Source organism: Ranitomeya imitator, chromosome 3 (assembly GCF_032444005.1).
Source record: "Ranitomeya imitator isolate aRanImi1 chromosome 3, aRanImi1.pri, whole genome shotgun sequence".
Lineage (NCBI taxonomy): Eukaryota > Metazoa > Chordata > Amphibia > Anura > Dendrobatidae > Ranitomeya > Ranitomeya imitator.
This window is the reverse complement of record NC_091284.1, coordinates 466825966-466844193: the sequence shown is the minus strand read 5'-3', so window position 1 is coordinate 466844193 and position 18228 is coordinate 466825966. Positions and strand designations below refer to the sequence as shown.

The window sequence follows — 18228 nt, the reverse complement described above, 5'->3', positions numbered from 1 at the left end:
TCCCTGTCGAGAGAGAAAGGGTTCTTGTCCCAGGACTTGAGGATGGCTAGTTGGAGAGGCTTGAGGCGAAACTGGCCAAATGGGATGGCTTCTTTTGCTGCCCCCATCCTGCCGAGGACTCTTATGGCAAACCGGAGAGATCGAGGGGGTTTGCGGAGGAGGGTGCGAACTCCTAGGCGGAGAGCCTTTGGGGAAGGAGCACTAGACCCCTGGAGGTGTTGAATAGCATTCACAGGAAGGTCAGACTGACTCGGGGTTGGTGATGACTTTTGTAGGTTGACTAACCGGCCCATGCGAGTGTCGATTGTGATTGAGACGCTGAGCTTGCAGTCCTTGAAGGTGGGAGCCTTGATGAGTAGATCGTCCAAGTATGGAATGACTACTATGCCTCTGGAGTGCAAGATGTCCATGATGGCTGCCATGACTTTGGTAAACACTCTGGGAGCCGTGGAGAGTCTGAACGGGAGAGCCACAAACTGGTAGTGGTCCTGGTCGATTGCGAACCTGAGAAATCTCTGATGGGCAGGTGCAATCAGTATATGCAGGTATGCATCTTGTATGTCTATGGAGGAGAGATATTCTCCCTTCTCCATGGACACAATGATGGACCGAAGGGACTCCATGCGGAAGTGACGGACCCGTACATATTTGTTGAGTTGTTTTAGGTGCAGTATGGGCCGCACACGGCCTCCTTTCTTGGGGACTACGAAGAGATTGGAGTAGAACCCTCGGAAGCGATCGACCGTTGGGACCGGTACTATGACTCTTGCTTGAAAAAGCGAGGAGACCGCTTGTCGGAAGGCACGAGCCTTGGCTGGTGGTTTTGGGGGGACAGAAAGGAAGAATCGGTCCGGTGGGTTGGAGGTGAACTTTATCTTGTATCCGGAAGACACTAGTTCCCTGACCCACCCATCTTCTGTAATAGGCAGCCAGACTTGATGAAAGAGCAAAAGTCGGCCGCCTACGGGTGTGGTGTCTTCCGGAGTCCGTGAGTCATGATGAGGAGAAAGTCTGAGATTTTCCTCCCTGGGCTTAGACTGGCCTGCTTTTGACTGCCAGGTCTTGCCCGACCTTTGCATCGATAGTGAGTTGTCCCTGCGTGGGAAACGTTTACGATTTTGTGCTAGACGTGAGACGGACCAGCCCGAAGAATTCCGAAAGGATCGGAATAGAGTTTGGTTACGCTTCTTGTAAGTGCGTTTAGGTTTCAGTTGGGGAAGAGAGGTACTCTTACCCCCGGTGGCGTTGAATATCATCGTGTCCAACTGTTCACCGAAAAGTCGCCCACTGAGGTAGGGGAGGTGCGTGAGGGACTTCTTTGAGGCTGCGTCTGCTTTCCATTCCCGCAGCCAGAGGATATGCCGAATTGTGATGGCATTTGATGCTATCCCCGCTACGCCCCTTGCTGAATCCAGAGCTGCATGAAGCATGTAATCTGCTACGACTGCTATTTGAACCGCTTGGTCCGACAGCTCAGGAGCGGATGCTTGGAGGCCAGCTTGTAAATTTTTTTTTTTTTTTTGGCCCAGGCCAGAATGGCATTGGCAGTCTAAACTGAAGCCAACGCAGGAGCCAGGGATGCCCCTGTGGCCTCGAAAATTGAACGAGCCATGCGTTCTACCTGCCGGTCTGCTGCGCCCCTGAGGGTTGAGCTATCTGGCAGTGAAAGGAGGGTCTGTGCTGCTAGTCTAGAGACTGGGAGATTCACTTCGGGTGGGTCTGTCCATTCCTTGGTATCCTTCTGCGGGAAGGGGTACCTCGCCTCCAGATATTTGCGATTAGCGAATTTCTCCGGCTGTGAGAGCTGCTTTTTAAGGATTGCCTTAAACTCTGGGTGGTTAGAGAAATCTTAGGCAGCTTCAGAGGTCCTTCAGAGGAAATCTTGTGTTCTGGGTCCTCTGGTGGCGGATCAGAAATATCCAGCACCCGATGGATGTCCTCAACTAGCGCTGTATTGCTAGGGGGGATTGGGATCAGGGACCCCTCCATTTCCTTGTCTGAGTCGGAGTCACAGATGCCTTCCGAATCCTGTGTATCACTGAGGCGTCCCCTGCTGGTTAGCTTGGGCAGAGGCCTTCTCTGGTCGGGGATTGCGGAGATCTGTGTCTGCCCCTGGAAGGGGACAGTCTAGATGACCTGGAACTTCGGTGTCTCTCTTTAAAAGGGGATGACCGTGTGCTATGGGATGACGCAGATGGACTTGACCTATGGGTCCCGCTTGCGTCCTGACCTAGACGTGGATGTGCCAGGGTCGTCCAGTCCCTGAGTCAAGCTCTCCCTTTGCTGGGTAACGGTCAAAGCCGAGCCATGACTCTGCAGAGCCTGAAGCAATGTGGAGGTTAGGTTATCTATAGACTGTGTCATATATTACGACATCTGAGAGACCCATTCAGGCGTGGCATTAGACACCGAAGCATTGGCAGGGGCTTCTTGGGGCTCTGACACAGAAGTCTGAGTGCAGTCCTGGCAGTGCGGGTACGTGCTGCCACTGGGGAGAGCGGTCCCACAGTCTGTGCAGAAAGCATAACAGCAGTCCTGCCTGGTTCTCTTCAACCTTGAGCCCGGCAGAGTGCAGAAGGGCTGGCTATGCAGGGGACCCTACAGGGGTAGCTATGCGGAGGAATCCATAAGGGAGCCTTATATGGAATATAGATTCACAGTCGAGTAAAACAACCCAGCTGTGATCTTATCCCACCAGTTTGCCCCTAGGTCCAGCGCCGAAGAACCACAGTCCTGTGCCCCCCAGAGACTTGCTGGCCTGGTCCTGCTGACCGGGAAATGCAGGGTTAATCCTTGCTGCAGTAGAAATGGCCGCTGAGGAGACGAAGAGGCAGGGGGAGAAGTGGGCGGAGAGCTGTGGAAAAAGACGGCAAAGCTGTGTAAAAAACGTGCCCTTTCTGTCTCGATCCGCCCCCTCTATGACACTGTAGAGTGTCATATTTGTCATCCAGGGGGCGGAAAGGAGGCGGCGGCTTCAGCTAGGCTAAAGCTGTGGCCTAAATTAGATGCCTGATGCCCAGAAAGGCTCCAGGCCGGCGGGAAGCCCGGAAGGGGGATGGATCTGAACCGGACCACTCCCCCCTCCCGGATTTAAAAGCAGGATAGAAGTGGGGCTATAAGCGGAAGGGGGGGCCCTATAAAGGGGTCCCCCAGAGGCAGTATAGAGCCGGTGCTGCCGCAGATACAGGGGCGCAGGGAGCCCTGTGTCTGTATGTGCCATGCCTGCCTGCACTCCCCGGCCCCGAGAGGAGCCCGCAGCTGGGCTGGGGTCCCTGGATGCAGGCGCAGTGTGCTAGCCCATTGCTGGGAGCTGCCGAGTGCTGCCTGTACAGGCCCTACCTGAAGCGTCTCAACCTAATGCCCCCAGAGGGAGATTAGGGAGGGTGCTGGTGTACCTTCAGGGGGCTTTATCCTCGCCTCGACCTCAACCCAGAAACCAAAAGGAATTGGGGAAGGAGGGGGGTCTCGACTTCGAACCAGCACCCGAGGGACTGGGGAAGGAGCGACATGGGGAAAAAAAGCCATCTCGACTTCAACTGGGCACCCCGTAATAGGGGGCCGAGGAAGGAGCCATGCCGGGAGTCTCACAGGAGACCCACTTTTCTTCATCTGCACAAAAACAAGAAAGAGCAGAGGCCATACAAAAAGGGGATCACCAAACAGCATGGATTTGTACAAAAAACAACACAGCTTTATTAAGGTGCAAATACAGGACAGATCATTTTAAAAACCATCTAAAAACACTTAGAACAATGCCTATAATATGGTAAATGCCTGTACACAAGGTGAAAGGGGGAAAACAGGAACACATACAGATATATATCTCAGTGACCTATATGGACAGCATATTAATAAAGTGCAAAAAACATGATAACACAAATAAGGCCTAAATAGCTAATAGAGCTGCACATGAAAAAATATACTGTGGTACAGGAAATGTGCTAAAATATGCAACATATGACAGTACTAAACATGGGATCCTGAGATCACTAGTAAGGCCCCATAGATAGATGGCATGTAATGCAGTACACATAAATAAACAACACTATCTGAGTATATAAACTGCTAAGATATACATGTTATCTGAGGGCCATTTGCCCGGAGGTGTTATGGGTTTTTTTTTTGCTTATAATGCGTACTTAGGTACATGGTTTAATGATAGTACTATACTGCTACTTGCTTATTTTTAGGTGTACATTACTGAGTACCATGGGACATAGGGCTTCTATGCTTGTTCTACTTCATACACCCATTATGCATAGTTGGATTCATTCTCCTGTTTGAATTTAGGTACTGTTACCAATGTGTGCGTACTGCACTATGTGCCATATATCTATAGGGCCTTACCACTGAGTTCAGGATCCCATGTTGGCACTCTGTATGCCTTCAGCACATTTTGTATATCTTAGCAGTTTATATACTCAGATAGTGTTGTTTATTTGTGTACTGCGTTACATGCCATCTATCTATGGGGCCTTACTAGTGATCTCAGGATCCCATGTTTAGTACTGTCATATGTTGCATATTTTAGCACATTTCCTGTACCACAGTATATTTTTTCATGTGCAGCTCTATTAGCTATTTAGGCCTTGTGTTATGTTTTTTGCACTTTATTAATATGCTGTCCATACAGGTCACTGAGTTATATATCTGTATGTGTTCCGGTTTTCCCCCTTTCACCTTGTTTACAGGCACTTGCCATGTTATAGGCGTTGTTCTAAGTGTTTTTAGATGGTTTTTAAAATGATCTGTCCTGTATTTGCACCTTAATAAAGCTGTGTTGTTTTTTTTGTACAAATCCATGCTGTTTGGTGATCCCCTTTTTGTATGGCCTCTGCTTTTTCTTGTTTTTGTGCAGATTCGTTTTTCTGAGGTCAGGGTTGAATCCCAATTGTTCATGTTCTGTGGTGCCCCCACAAAGTAATTAGTATCCACTTTTCTTCATCTGTAATCCGTCGGAAAAAAAACAGAGTAAAAAAAACTTAGGTGTGCCTTCCATGCGACACTAAGCAAAAACTGGAGAAGGCTGACGCCGTCCAGGGGTGTATAATGCAGAGGAGGAGCCACAGTTAATCTTTTTCAGATTATACATAGCATATACACCCATGGTGCTGTGTCCCCCAATGAGGCGACAGAGTAAAATGGTTTTCCCATTTTCTGCTGTCTATACCTGGGTTGTGTCTTATTGTAAGGTGTGTTTTATAGTTTGAAAAATATAGTAGTTGGCCTTAATTCAAGGGAATTTCCTTGTAATTCTGCTCATATAATAAAGGTGGGTTCATATACACCAGTCGGAGTTTGTTCAACAGACTGTTTTCACATTGGCCAACCCCTCTTCAGATGCGCATTGAACAATGAGCAATAGATTGCCAGCCTATGTGCGCTGAACACTGTACTCGGCAGCGTGGGTCCTGTATACACAGGACAATGTGCTGCCAAGAACGATGATCTTTCCAGCATCCTTTCACCTGAAGAACAAGTGTTCTGCTCAGTTACCGGGTGATCAGCTGCCTGCTTACAATGCACAATTACCTGGAAATGAGTGTTCCTAGAAACGCTTGCTCACAATAACCTTGCAGTGTAAATGGATGCAAACGTAATAGTTGGATAGCAACTTTATGTATTCAGTGTGGTTACACAAATAGTTACTCCACAATTACACCAACATGTCGTTGTCTTTCAAGAATTCTATTATACATTCTTTTGCTTTAGTTAATTAACAACTACATCCTTTATAAATTGTGTCAGAAATACATGAACGTGTGAATAAAACATTTATGCATCACAACTGCTTTACAAATACATAATTGGGTTTATCATTTACCAATGTGCCCTAGATTTATCTAGCGTGCCAAACATACTTTTTCTGTTTACTCTAAATGTATTGTCATGCTACATAAGGTCTTATTTTTTCGTTATTATGCTTGCTGATATAGCACTTACACATTGCACAATACTTTACATACATTAACATCACTGTCCCTATAGGGGAATGTAGGAGAAATCCAGAGTACCTGGATCAAATTTGAAAAATAGAGTGAATGGTGATACCTTCGTTTGGGAACACACGGATTAACGTTTATATTGAATATTGACATTCTTGCACAGTGAAAGGGTTCGAGATATGCACCTAAAACTTGAAACACTCAACTATAGCGATTCTCGTCACAGTAAGTGATGGCACACAAAACCAACAGATTCTTTCTACTGCACGTGAACTCTTCAGATGGGTAAGGGTGCCAGAGAACTGACACCACTGATCATAATATAATGCCAAGAGATGGAAATGCAGTCTGGTGTGTCAGGAATTCACTTCCCTTGAATGATAGGCTAGTGTAGTCAGATATGCTACCTACTTGCCCTGGTAGAAATATAACCCCCTCACCCCCAAAAAAAAATTGAGAGAAATTTGAGGCCATGACAAAGCACAGAGCTATATAATAAACAAAAATTTTTTTTAAAGTGGAGCCGTTATTCTAAAGTTAAAAATTTAACAATCTTTTTGAGCTTTCTGAACAAAGATTTTATTAGAACACAAACAAACCTCTTTAACAGTTTGCAAGTTATACTTCTCGTGGATATGTTCCAAAATTGTGGATAGTGGGACGTCTTCAAAGCATTGCAGAACCTTCAAGGTAATCAGATTGAAAAACATTTAGCAAGTCATAAACAATGCTTAATCATCAAATAATGACATATGTAAACGGATGGTCTGAAGGTCAAAAATATTACTTTAAATCCCTACCTATTTAGTGCCGTAATGTAAACTAATTTTTAAGATGCGTGCATTAAAAATTCACTTTTCTTCCCTAACTACACTTTCTAAAAGCTATTGCATTTTTTTTTATTATGTCCTGTGTAACGACTCTTCCTTTGAGTATCACAGTGCATCCTGGGATACTCAAGTGAAGAGTCATTGGGGAGAGAGGCTGCGGTCACTGCCGCAGCCCCTGCCCCTCCCTGAAACAAAGCATCATCAGTGGCCTTATTTGACCTTCAACCACACCTTTAAAAAAAGTTGCGCTGACCTTCGAACTTACAGTGCAGGCGCCGGGGACGCTAATGAAGCAAGAGAGGACGGCGCCCAGCGCGCAGAGGCCGTGAGTGACGGCTGTGCTGCGTCTGATTAGGGGGAAAGACCCGCCCCCGGGACGATTTCACGGTATGAGGGGGCACATTTTATAAATGTTTATTTTAGCGTGTGCAGGGAGTATAACTAAAAGACTTCTATTGTAAGGTACAGAGTGTCTTCCGAGCAGAGGACGCCAGAAGAATGGACATGTGCACTTCTTTTAACAGATTGGTGTTTTTACGAGCCTGAAGCTGTTAAAAGGACATTAAAAAGAATGAGCATATGAACAGCATCTCTTTATATAGAAATGCACAGATTACATCTGCCAAAGGAGAGGAGTGCAGAGAGATTGTCCTGTTAGTTTAACTGTTTTATCTCAACCCAGAGCTGGATTCACATCTACAATGCTGAGTACTGCTGCATAATGTCTTCCATGTAGTTGCTGCCAAACATACGCGACAAGGACGGGAACAGGAATGCCTCATGTGTGACTACTGTATATTGGAGACATTATAGTAGCTATCTGCTACCCTATAGCTCTGGGCAAAAGAAAATTAGTGATTGGACCTGAAGGGTATGTGCACACGTTGCAGATTTCCTGCGGATCCGCAGGGTTTTTTTCTGAGCAGAAACGCTGCAGATCCACAAGTGATTTACAGTACAATGAAAATCAATGGCAAAAAAAATGCTGTGCTAACGGTGAGGAAAAATCCGCATGGAAAACGCAGCAGATTCAAAAAAGGAGCATGTCACTTCTTTTTGCAGATCTGCTGCGTTTCTGCACCCATTCCATAATAGAAATCCGCAGGGGTTATAAATGGAAGAAATCCGCACAAAAATCTGCAAAGTGTGCACATATCAAAAAAAGGTGCAGATTCTGACCTGCGTTTCCTGCCAAGAAATGCAGAATCTGCACAGAAAATTCCACAGTCAAATCTGCAACGTGTGCACATAGCCGAAGAAAGGGAAAGTGGAGAAAAATGCCAGATACAAGTCATATAATGACAAGAAATGGTAGTTGTGTCTTATAAAGAGTTATATATAAATGCAACACTAAACTACAAACCTGGGCTAAGGCCAAACTAAATCCCGGTCTTGCTGCCTCTCGACTGGCTGCCAATCCTTCCACTAACCTTTTTAAGGTGTACTTCAATTCATCCGGCTGTGGAAAAAAAAAAAGAATAGGAAAACATAAGCCGCTTTTAAAAAGTAACTAACATAGTGACATACCAAAAGTTTTGTTAGGCCCTGAGACCTCCAACAATTTACATTTGCTCGACCAAGTCCAGTTCACATTCAGCTGCAACTGGTTCTCATAGATGTCAGCACAGAAGTGAATAGAAAGACAAAGCAATTCACAGCTCAGTGTTTCTGCTCCTCTGTTTCATGGATCAGCTAGGATATCAAACCTCAGAAGAAGCCCACGCGAAACGCGGGTTGGGGGCATACACCATCACTATGAGTAAGGAATTCCTGGCTATTTAATACTGTTATGATGATTCTCATACCTTGAGATTGGGTATTACATTTGCATCTTTTTTCCCTGTATACCATACTATGCTAGTGATTTTCATTGTACTACCTATATATATTTTTTTGTTTAATAATTGGTGTATTCCTATTTTGAGCCTTCAATGTGAGAGAGATATATCTTTTTTCAAATCCAAATAATAAAGTATGGTCATAAAATACAGACAGATGGACATGTAATGGATGCCCATTCTATCATCTGCAGATATTTAAAAATGATAGTTTTTTTCTTTACAAAGATGTAAGCAAAACCCAAGTAAGGCTATGTTCGCATAGCCTTTTAGCACACGTTCAGTGGCTCCGTCAGGACTTACATCCGAATCCACTAAACAAGAATTCAGGCATATGCATGACTGGGCCATTGACTATAATCATGCAGCCTGCGCCTTGGTGGTCTCCTCCAGTAGGCATATACGGTAAAAAATTATGTCCAAAAGAGCACATTGCGACTCCGCCTGCATCATTATAATGGCCCCATCAGCGCATATGGCCAAATCCTGTTAAATGGAGCTATTGAATGTATGTTAAAGGGAACCTGTCACCAGAATTAGCGCTGTTAATCTGCAGGTTAATGGCGTTATGATGCTGCCAGCATTGGGTATTCAGTCATGAGGGTGGCGCTGGTTTAGTTACCGCTCTGAGAATACTGAGCAGCCACCGTTACCGTGCCCCCGACCCTGACTGGCAGCTGACCACAATGTAGAGCAGGTGTCAGTCATGGCTGCGGGTGGGGTTACAGCGGCCACTCAGTATACTGGTGGTGTCAATAAGATCATGTTCTCCCCGCTCCGTGCAGGCGCCAGACAGCATCATAACATTGTTCACCTGCAGATTAGCTGCATATCTGCAGGTAACAGCGTTATTTCTGGTGACAGGTTCCCTTTACAAAGCTATGTGAACATAGCCTAAATCTATGTTCCGAAGCTGAGTATTTCATGTTGCCGATTTTCTGCACCTATTAGGTAAATTAGGTTACTTGTGCTTTCCTCTTTGCAATTTTTTCTCCCATACGTCTTTAGCACTGTGTGTTTTGTCTCTTGTTGGTATGTCATCTTTTAAAGGGAACCTGTCACCCCCAAAATCGAGGGCGAGCTAAGCCCACCAGCATCAGGGGCTTATCTACAGCATTCTGGAATGCTGTAGATAAGCCCCCGATGTATCCTAAAAGATGAGAAAAAGAGGTTATATTATACTCATCTGGGCGGGCGGTCCGATAGGCGTCGCGATCCGGTCCAGGGCCTCCCATCTTCATAGGATGACGTCCTCTCCTGGTCTTCACGCTGCGGCTCTGGCGCAGGCGTACTTTGTCTGGCCTGTTGAGGGCAAAGCAAAGTACTGCAGTGCGCAGGCGCTGGGATAGGTCAGAGAGGCCCAGCGCCTGCGCACTGCAGTACTTCGCTCTGCCCTCAACAGGTCAGACAAAGTACGCCTGTGCCGGAGCCACAGCGTGAAGACAAGAGGGCGTCATCTGATGAAGATGGGAGGCACCGGACTGCGACACCCATCGGACCGCCCCTGGGTGAGTATAATCTAACCTCTTTTTCTCATCTTTCAGGATACATCGGGGGTTATCTACAGCATTCCAGAATGCTGTAGATAAGCCCCTGATGCCGGTGGGCTTAGCTCATCTTCGATTTTGGGGGTGACAGGTTCCCTTTAAATAACGTTGCTTTGTTTTTGATACTTCTTGGTATTTGGCTCTGACAAAACTGTATTGATAGTCGTGTGCGGATTTTCCGCAATTCTAGGGGCAGATCCTCACATAACTCCCCGTACTCACAAGAGAAGTTGACATGTTGCAGATATGAAACACGCGCCACAGGTCAGATTACACAGCACAAAACAAGCTGCTTTTCACAGCAAGGCACCCCGGAATTCTGGCATAACAGCCTTGATTGATCGGGGCCGCAGACTTGTAGAAGTGATTTCCACCTGTGACCCTAAGGCCAGGACTTAGGCTATGTTCACACTAGCGTTCGGCTAGTGTGCGTCGCGCTAGCGTCGGGCGACGCACGCGTCATGCGCCCCTATGTTTAACATGGGGGACGCATGCGTTTTTGCTTGTTGCGTTTTCCGACACGTGCGTCTTTTTTGACGCTAGCGTCGGACCAAGAAAACGCAACAAGTTGCATTTTTCTTGCGTCCGATTTTCGTCAAAAAAACGCCGCACGCGTCGAAATACGCGTTTTTGCGTGCGTTTGCACGCGTTTTTCGGTGCGTTGCGTCGCCGACGCAGCGGCGCACAACGCTAGTGTGAACGTAGCCTTATTCCTTTGTGTGGAGCACTCAGCCCCCCAAATACCATGATGAGGTAGCACAACATACTGGGGTGGACGTGTGCTATGCAGGAGAAGCACAGGCCTCGCACGTGAAGAGGGACGTGTCACTGGGGCCTCGGGCTATGTGCACACTTGTCACTGCTCCACGGAATCTTACCATTAGAAGCACAGCAGTGTACATGGGGTCTAATGGGGAAGGAGCCAGGACTCGCGTGCAGCACACACTTACCTTGTCGCTGGACTGCAGGTACTGGAGCAGGTTCTCAGTGGCCGCCAGTCTGACCTCCTGCTCGGGCTTCGCAATGTCCCAGAAGAAATCCAGGAACTGTCTGTTTTGCTGCAGCACACCACGCACAGCGGCGGCGCCATCTTTCCTCTTAGTTGTGGCTTCCCCGGTGTCCATGCCTGAGACACACTGCGCAGCCATGCTCCTGTGTACCGCACGTGTCTGCACAGGCACTTCCGGTGTCACCGCACATGCGCGGTAGCTGCTGGGGTGCTAGTTTCGGGTCCTGGCGGCCATGTGTATGGGTTGTATAACATAACATAGGCTATTAGGCCGGCAGCATAACATGGCAGTGTGTGTGCAGGGCGAGTATCATGCAGTAGGCCGAGGTTCTTCACCTACAGCCGTCCATATTGTAGCAGGAGGGGGTAGAATATGGCAGCTCTAGTGTCTAGTCATGTAACAGACTGGATATAAGCCATCCTCACCTGCACCATTCAGTGTGGGGCAGAGCGCAGCACTGGGCTCTCCGCGCCAGTCCCATAGAGATGGATGGAGTGTGGGACCAGCAGTCTCATGGGTCAGGCCACGTTCGCATGATCAGTATTTTACCTCAGTGTGTGTAAGCCAAAATTAGGAGTGGGTGATAAATACAGAAGTTATTATGTATACCCCTCCTCACATGTAAAGCGCCATGGAATAAATGGCGCTATAACAATAAATAATAAAAAGTGGTGCATATGTTTCTATTATACTTTTCCTCTGATTGTTCCTCTCCTGGTTTTGGCTACAAATACTGAGGTAAAATACTGACCCAATACTGACTGTGTGAACGTGGCCTTACTGTGAATTATTGCCTATCCATAGTAAAGGTGATAACGTGCAGCTTGCGGGGACTCGACTACTGGAGCAGCAGTTCAGCACACGCACCACCTCTCCAGTCACTGAGAGAGCTACTATTGGGCTGGAGTCACACTACCGTGGAATACGGACGAGTGCTATGCGCTAAAAAATCGCCCAACACTCAGACCAGTATTAATGTATGGGCACTCGCATCACCATTTTTTTCCTCAGGCGTATTCAGCGTGCTGCGATTTTACGCGTATATCTGCTGAGTCTCGCCAATGCAAGTCTATGGGTGCCAGAAAAAAAATCGGACGCAATACGGACCATCCGCGTGACTTACGAGAAATACGCACACATTTTTCTCATTTCAGCCCACTGAGCCATTAAATTCTATGGGGAAAAGCAGTGAGAAATGTAAAGCCATACGCATGTCATACGGATGCCATACGGATCCTTAGATGCGAGAAAATCGCATCCTCACATTGAAAACGTATTTCACACGGAGAACATTTGTGCAATTCTCCGCAGACAAAATCGGATCTTTTTTTATATGGTGTGTCCGATCTGTGATTTGTCACAGGGATCTATGACGGCCCCATGGACAATGAATGGTGCACATGCTCACCCCTCCATTTATGTGGGTTCTGCTTCTTCTTCTCAGGATTGATGGAGCCTAACGATGAGCGGTTATCACCTATCCTGCTGTAATAATGTTCTTATTTCATACAAACACCCATTAAATGGGTTGTCCACTACCTGAGGAACCTTTTTTCCAAAGAAGATAACAAAAAAAAACCACACATCCTCTCCTCACACACAGGCGCTGTGCAAGCGATGTTGGCACCATATCTCCTGTTCGTTGGAAACAAATTGATTATTAGCAGCCATTGGAAGAAAAATGTTCAACAATAAATATCTTTCTGGAGTAGGATTTGTGTCGAGGCACACGCCTGGTTTATTAAGAGGAGCATACTCCTTAGGCTATGTGCCCACGTATAATGGTCCACTGCGGATGTTTCCACAGCGGATTTGATAAATCTGCAGGGCAAAAACGCTGTGTTTTGCTGCAGATTTATCGCAGATTTACAGCGTTTTTTCTGCGGTTTTACAACTGCGGTTTTCTATAGGAGCAGCTGTAAAACCACTGGGAAATCCGCAGAAAGAAGTGACATGCTGTGGAATGTAAACTGCTGCGTTTCCACGCGTTTTTTTCCTCAGCAATGTGCACAGCATTTTTTGTTTCCTATAGATAAACTCATGGGAAATTGCTGCGGACCCGCAGCTGCGGAAACACTGCGGATCCACAGCGTTTTCCGCATTGTGTGCACATACCTTTAACCCCTTTCTGACATCGGACGTACTATCCCGTCGAGGTGGGGTGGGCCCCTATGACCACGGACGGGATAGTACGTCCAGCGCGATCGCCGGCGCTCACGGGGGGAGCGCGGCCGGGTGTCAGCTGCCTATCGCAGCTGACATCCGGCACTATGTGCCAGGAGCAGTCACGGACCGCCCCCGGCACATTAACCCCCTGCACATCGCGATCAAACATGATCGCGATGTGCCGGTGGTGCAGGGAAGCATCGCGCAGGGAGGGGGCTCCCTGCGGGCTTCCCTGAGCCCCCCGCAGCAACGCGATGTGATCGCGTTGCTGTGAGGGTCTTACCTCCCTCCCTGCCTGCTCCAGACCCGCATCCAAGATGGCCGCGGATCCGGGTCCTGCAGGGAGGGAGGTGGCTTCACAGAGCCTGCTCAGAGCAGGCACTGTGAAGCAGCCTGGAGTGCTATCAGATCGGTGATCTGACAGAGTGCTGTGCAAACTGTCAGATCATCGATCTGTGATGTCCCCCCCTGGGACAAAGTTAAAAAAAAAATTTCCAAATGTGTAAAATAAAAAAAATAAAAATATTCCTAAATAATGAAAAAAAAAAAAAATATTATTCCCATAAATACATTTCTTTATCTAAATAAATAAAAAAAAACAATAAAAGTACATATATTTAGTATCGCCGCGTCCGTAACGGCCCGACCTATAAAACTGGCCCACTAGTTAACCCCTTCAGTAAACACCGTAAGAAAAAAAAAAAAAAACGAGGCAAAAAACAACGCTTTATTATCATACCGCCGAACAAATAGTGGAATAACACGTGATCAAAAGGACAGATATAAATAACCATGGTACCGCTGAAAGCGTCATCTTGTCCCGCAAAAAACGAGCTGCCATACAGCATCATCAGCAAAAAAATAAAAAAGTTATAGTCCTGAGAATAAAGTGATGCAAAAATAATTATTTTTTCTATAAAATAGTTTTTATCGTATAAAAGCGCCAAAACATAAAAAAATGATATAAATGGGGTGTCGCTATAATCGTACTGACCCGAAGAATAAAACGGCTTTATCAATTTTACCAAACGTGGAACGGTATAAACGCCTCCCCCAAAAGAAATTCATGAATAGCTGGTTTTTGGTCATTCTGCCTCACAAAAATTGGAATAAAAAGCGATCAAAAAATGTCACATGCCCGAAAATGTTACCAATAAAAACGTCAACTCGTCCCGCAAAAATCAAGACCTCACATGACTCTGTGGACCAAAATATGGAAAAATTATAGCTCTCAAAATGTGGTAACGCAAAAAATATTTTTTGCAATAAAAAGCGTCTTTCAGTGTGTGACAGCTGCCAATGATAAAAATCCGCTAAAAAACCCACTATAAAAGTAAATCAAACCCCCCTTCATCACCCCCTTAGTTAGGGAAAAGTTAAAAAAATGTATTTATTTCCATTTTCCCATTAGAGCTAGGGCTAGGGTTAGGGCTAGGGTTAGGGCTAGGGTTAGGGCTAGGGTTATGGTTAGGGTTAGGGCTAGGGCTACAGTTTGGGTTGGGGCTAAAGTTACAGTTAGGGTTTAGATTACATTTACAGTTGGGAATAGGGTTGGGATTAGGGTTAGGGGTGTGTCAGGGTTAGAGGTGTGGTTAGGGTTACCGTTGGAATTAGGGTTAGGGGAGTGTTTGGATTAGGGTTTCAGTTATAATTGGGGGGTTTCCACTGTTTAGGCACATCAGGGGCTCTCCAAAAGCGACATAGCGTCCAATCTCAATTCCAGCCAATTCTGCGTTGAAAAAGTAAAACAGTGCTTCTTCCCTTCCGAGCTCTCCCGTGTGCCCAAACAGGGGTTTACCCCAACATATGCGGTATCAGCGTACTCAGGACAAATAGGACAACAACTGTTGGGGTCCAATTTCTCCTGTTACCCTTGGGAAAATATAAAACTGGGGGCTAAAAAATAATTTTTGTGGGAAAAAAAAGATTTTTTATTTTTACGGCTCTGCGTTATAAACTGTAGTGAAACACTTGGGGGTTCAAAGTTCTCACAACACATCTAGATAAGTTCCCTGGGGGGTCTAGTTTCCAATATGGGGTCACTTGTGGGGGGTTTCTACTGTTTAGGTACATTAGGGGTTCTGCAAACGCAATGTGACGCCTGCAGACCATTCCATCTAAGTCTGCATTCCAAATGGCACTCCTTCCCTTCCGAGCCCTCCCATGCGCCCAAACGGTGGTTCCCCCCAACATATGGGGTATCAGTGTACTCAGGACAAATTGGACAACAACTTTTGGGGTCCAATTTCTCCTGTTACCCTTGGGAAAATACAAAACTGGGGGCTAAAAAATAATTTTTGTGGGAAAAAATTTTTGTTTTATTTTTACGGCTCTCCATTATAAACTTCTGTGAAGCCCTTGGTGGGTCAAAGCGCTCACCACACATCTAGATAAGTTCCTTAGGGGGTCTACTTTCCAAAATGGTGTCACTTGTGGGGGGTTTCAATGTTTAGGCACATCAGTGGCTCTCCAAACGCAACATGGCGTCTCATCTCAATTCCTGTCAATTTTGCATTGAAAAGTCAAACGGCGCTCCTTCCTTTCCGAGCTCTCCCATCCGCCCAAACAGTGGTTTACCCCCACATATGGGGTATCAGCGTACTCAGGACAAATTGTACAACAACTTTTGGGGTCCAATTTCTTCTCTTACCCTTGGAAAAATAAAAAATTGGGGGCGAAAAGATAATTTTTGTGAAAAAATATGATTTTTTATTTTTACGGTTCTGCATTATAAACTTCTGTGAAGCACTGGGTGGGTCAAAGTGCTCACCACACCTCTAGATAAGTTCCTTAGGGGGTCTACTTTCCAAAATGGTGTCACTTGTGGGGGGTTTCAATGTTTAGGCACGTCAGTGGCTCTCCAAACGGAACATGGCGTCCCATCTCAATTCCTGTCAATTTTGCATTGAAAAGTCAAACGGCGCTCCTTCTCTTCCGAGCTCTCCCATCCGCCCAAACAGTGGTTTACCCCCACATATGGGGTATTGGCGTACTTAGGACAAATTGCACAACAATGTTTGGTGTCCATTTTCTCCTGTTACCCTTGGTAAAATAAAACAAATTGGAGCTGAATTAAATTTTTTGTGAAAAAAAGTTAAATGTTCATTTTTATTTAAACATTCAAAAAATTCCTGTGAAGCACCAGAAGGGTTAATAAACTTCTTGAATGTGGTTTTGAGCACCTTGAGGGGTGTAGTTTTCAGAATGGTGTCACACTTGGGTATTTTCTATCATATAGACCCCTCAAAATGACTTCAAATGAGATGTGGTCCCTAAAAAAAAATGGTGTTGTAGAAATGAGAAATTGCTGGTCAACTTTTCACCCTTATAACTCCCTAACAAAAAAAAATTTGGTTCCAAAATTGTGCTGATGTAAAGTAGACATGTGGGAAATGTTACTTATTAAGTATTTTGTGTGACATATCTCTGTGATTTAATTGCATAAAAATTCAAAGTTGGAAAATTGCGAAATTTTCATAATTTTCGCCAAATTTCCGTTTTTTTCACAAATAAACGCAGGTAATATCAAAGAATTTTTACCATTGTCATGAAGTACAATATGTCACGAGAAAACAATGTCAGATTCACTGGGATCCGTTGAAGCGTTCCAGAGTTATAACCTCATAAAGGGACAGTGGTCAGAATTGTAAAAATTGGCCCGGTCATTAACGTGCAAACCACCCTTGGGGGTAAAGGGGTTAATGAATCGGGCATCTCGCACAGGTACCACTACAGCACGTTGGGCCCCCATAAAGTCAGTTTGGTCAGAAACATGCAGAAAAGTAGCCCAGAGTTAATCATTTTGTAGGGTTCTGGCAGTGCGCCTCCTCACATAAAGGAGCAGGTTGATGTTTTTCTACAGCTCTCTCGTGTCCTCATGTCCTGGTACCTGCTCCAGGCTCTTGTCACTGTACTGGGAGACAAAAGAAACCTTGCAATGGCAAGTATGGATGTGCTATTGTGGTGGAGCTGGACTACAAATGCAACCTGAATGGGATGCAAGTACCGCGTCATACTACCAGTAGGGTCAGGACACTAGCCCACCTAGAGATAAGTCAGAAAGGATAAGGGAAGAGTAATTGCCATCATCCCCAAAACCATTCTGACCCCCAAAACGAAGTGGACTGAGGGGGCATCTGTGACAAACTCCAGCAAAATTAGTAAAGGATGGAGCTCTATTCCCTACCCAAAAGCAGAAGTTGGGACTAGGCAAGGAATAAAGCCAGGTAGGCAGATACTTGGGAAGTGCTTTCACATGCTCAGAGCACTCAAGCCTCACTTGCATATGAATTAAAATAATATTTTTTCAGTCAGGGAGCCATAAATACCATAAGTCAAGCTAGCGGTGAAATTATCCTTCAGTGAGCAACATGGACATCTATGCAGTTTGGGGGGGGGGGGGGCAGACCATGATGACAGATTCCATTTAAGACCCACAGGCCTAAAATATACAAATATTACAGATATGTCTATTTTCTCTAGTGGACTGAAAAAAAATAGTCTAGTTTTTTGACTGTACAGGAATTTATTGACAGTTGGCAACTTCACCTTTAAAGGGGTTTTGCACATGTTGAAACTATCAAAAAAGAGCCGATGCACACCCTTCCTGGGTCCAGCGCTGCCTATCGCCTCTGCCCTGGTGATTACTGGCCGCAGCAGTGATATCATAACTACAATGCACATTACCACTGGGGCTTATTACTGAGCTCAGTGGATCGTATGGAATAATCCCCCTTCTCTGCATTATGACAGTCAAAGTTCCCCCACCTTGATAACACCAAGACAAGTGTATGGAGCGAGGACGCGCACACAAGTGGGGTTCTGGCCAGTATACATATCGCACATGGAACGCCCGCAAGGCTGTGGGGTAGTCGGTACCGGGTCCGCTACAT

General features: G+C 45.9%; 1 protein-coding gene across 1 annotated transcript in view; it reads right to left on the bottom strand.

The window, feature by feature from the left end:
• The window catches only part of MYBBP1A (MYB binding protein 1a), a 108761-nt gene extending 97413 nt beyond the window's left edge, over window positions 1–11348 (bottom strand). Inside the window, exons 1-3 of the mRNA XM_069757458.1 lie at window positions 11111–11348; window positions 8139–8234; window positions 6545–6628 (exon numbers count right to left, since the gene is read on the bottom strand). Coding sequence (XP_069613559.1) covers window positions 6545–6628; window positions 8139–8234; window positions 11111–11308 — 378 coding nt within the window. The 5' untranslated portion in view covers window positions 11309–11348. The remainder of the gene's footprint in view (window positions 1–6544; window positions 6629–8138; window positions 8235–11110) is intronic.
• Window positions 11349–18228: the final 6880 nt, after the last annotated feature.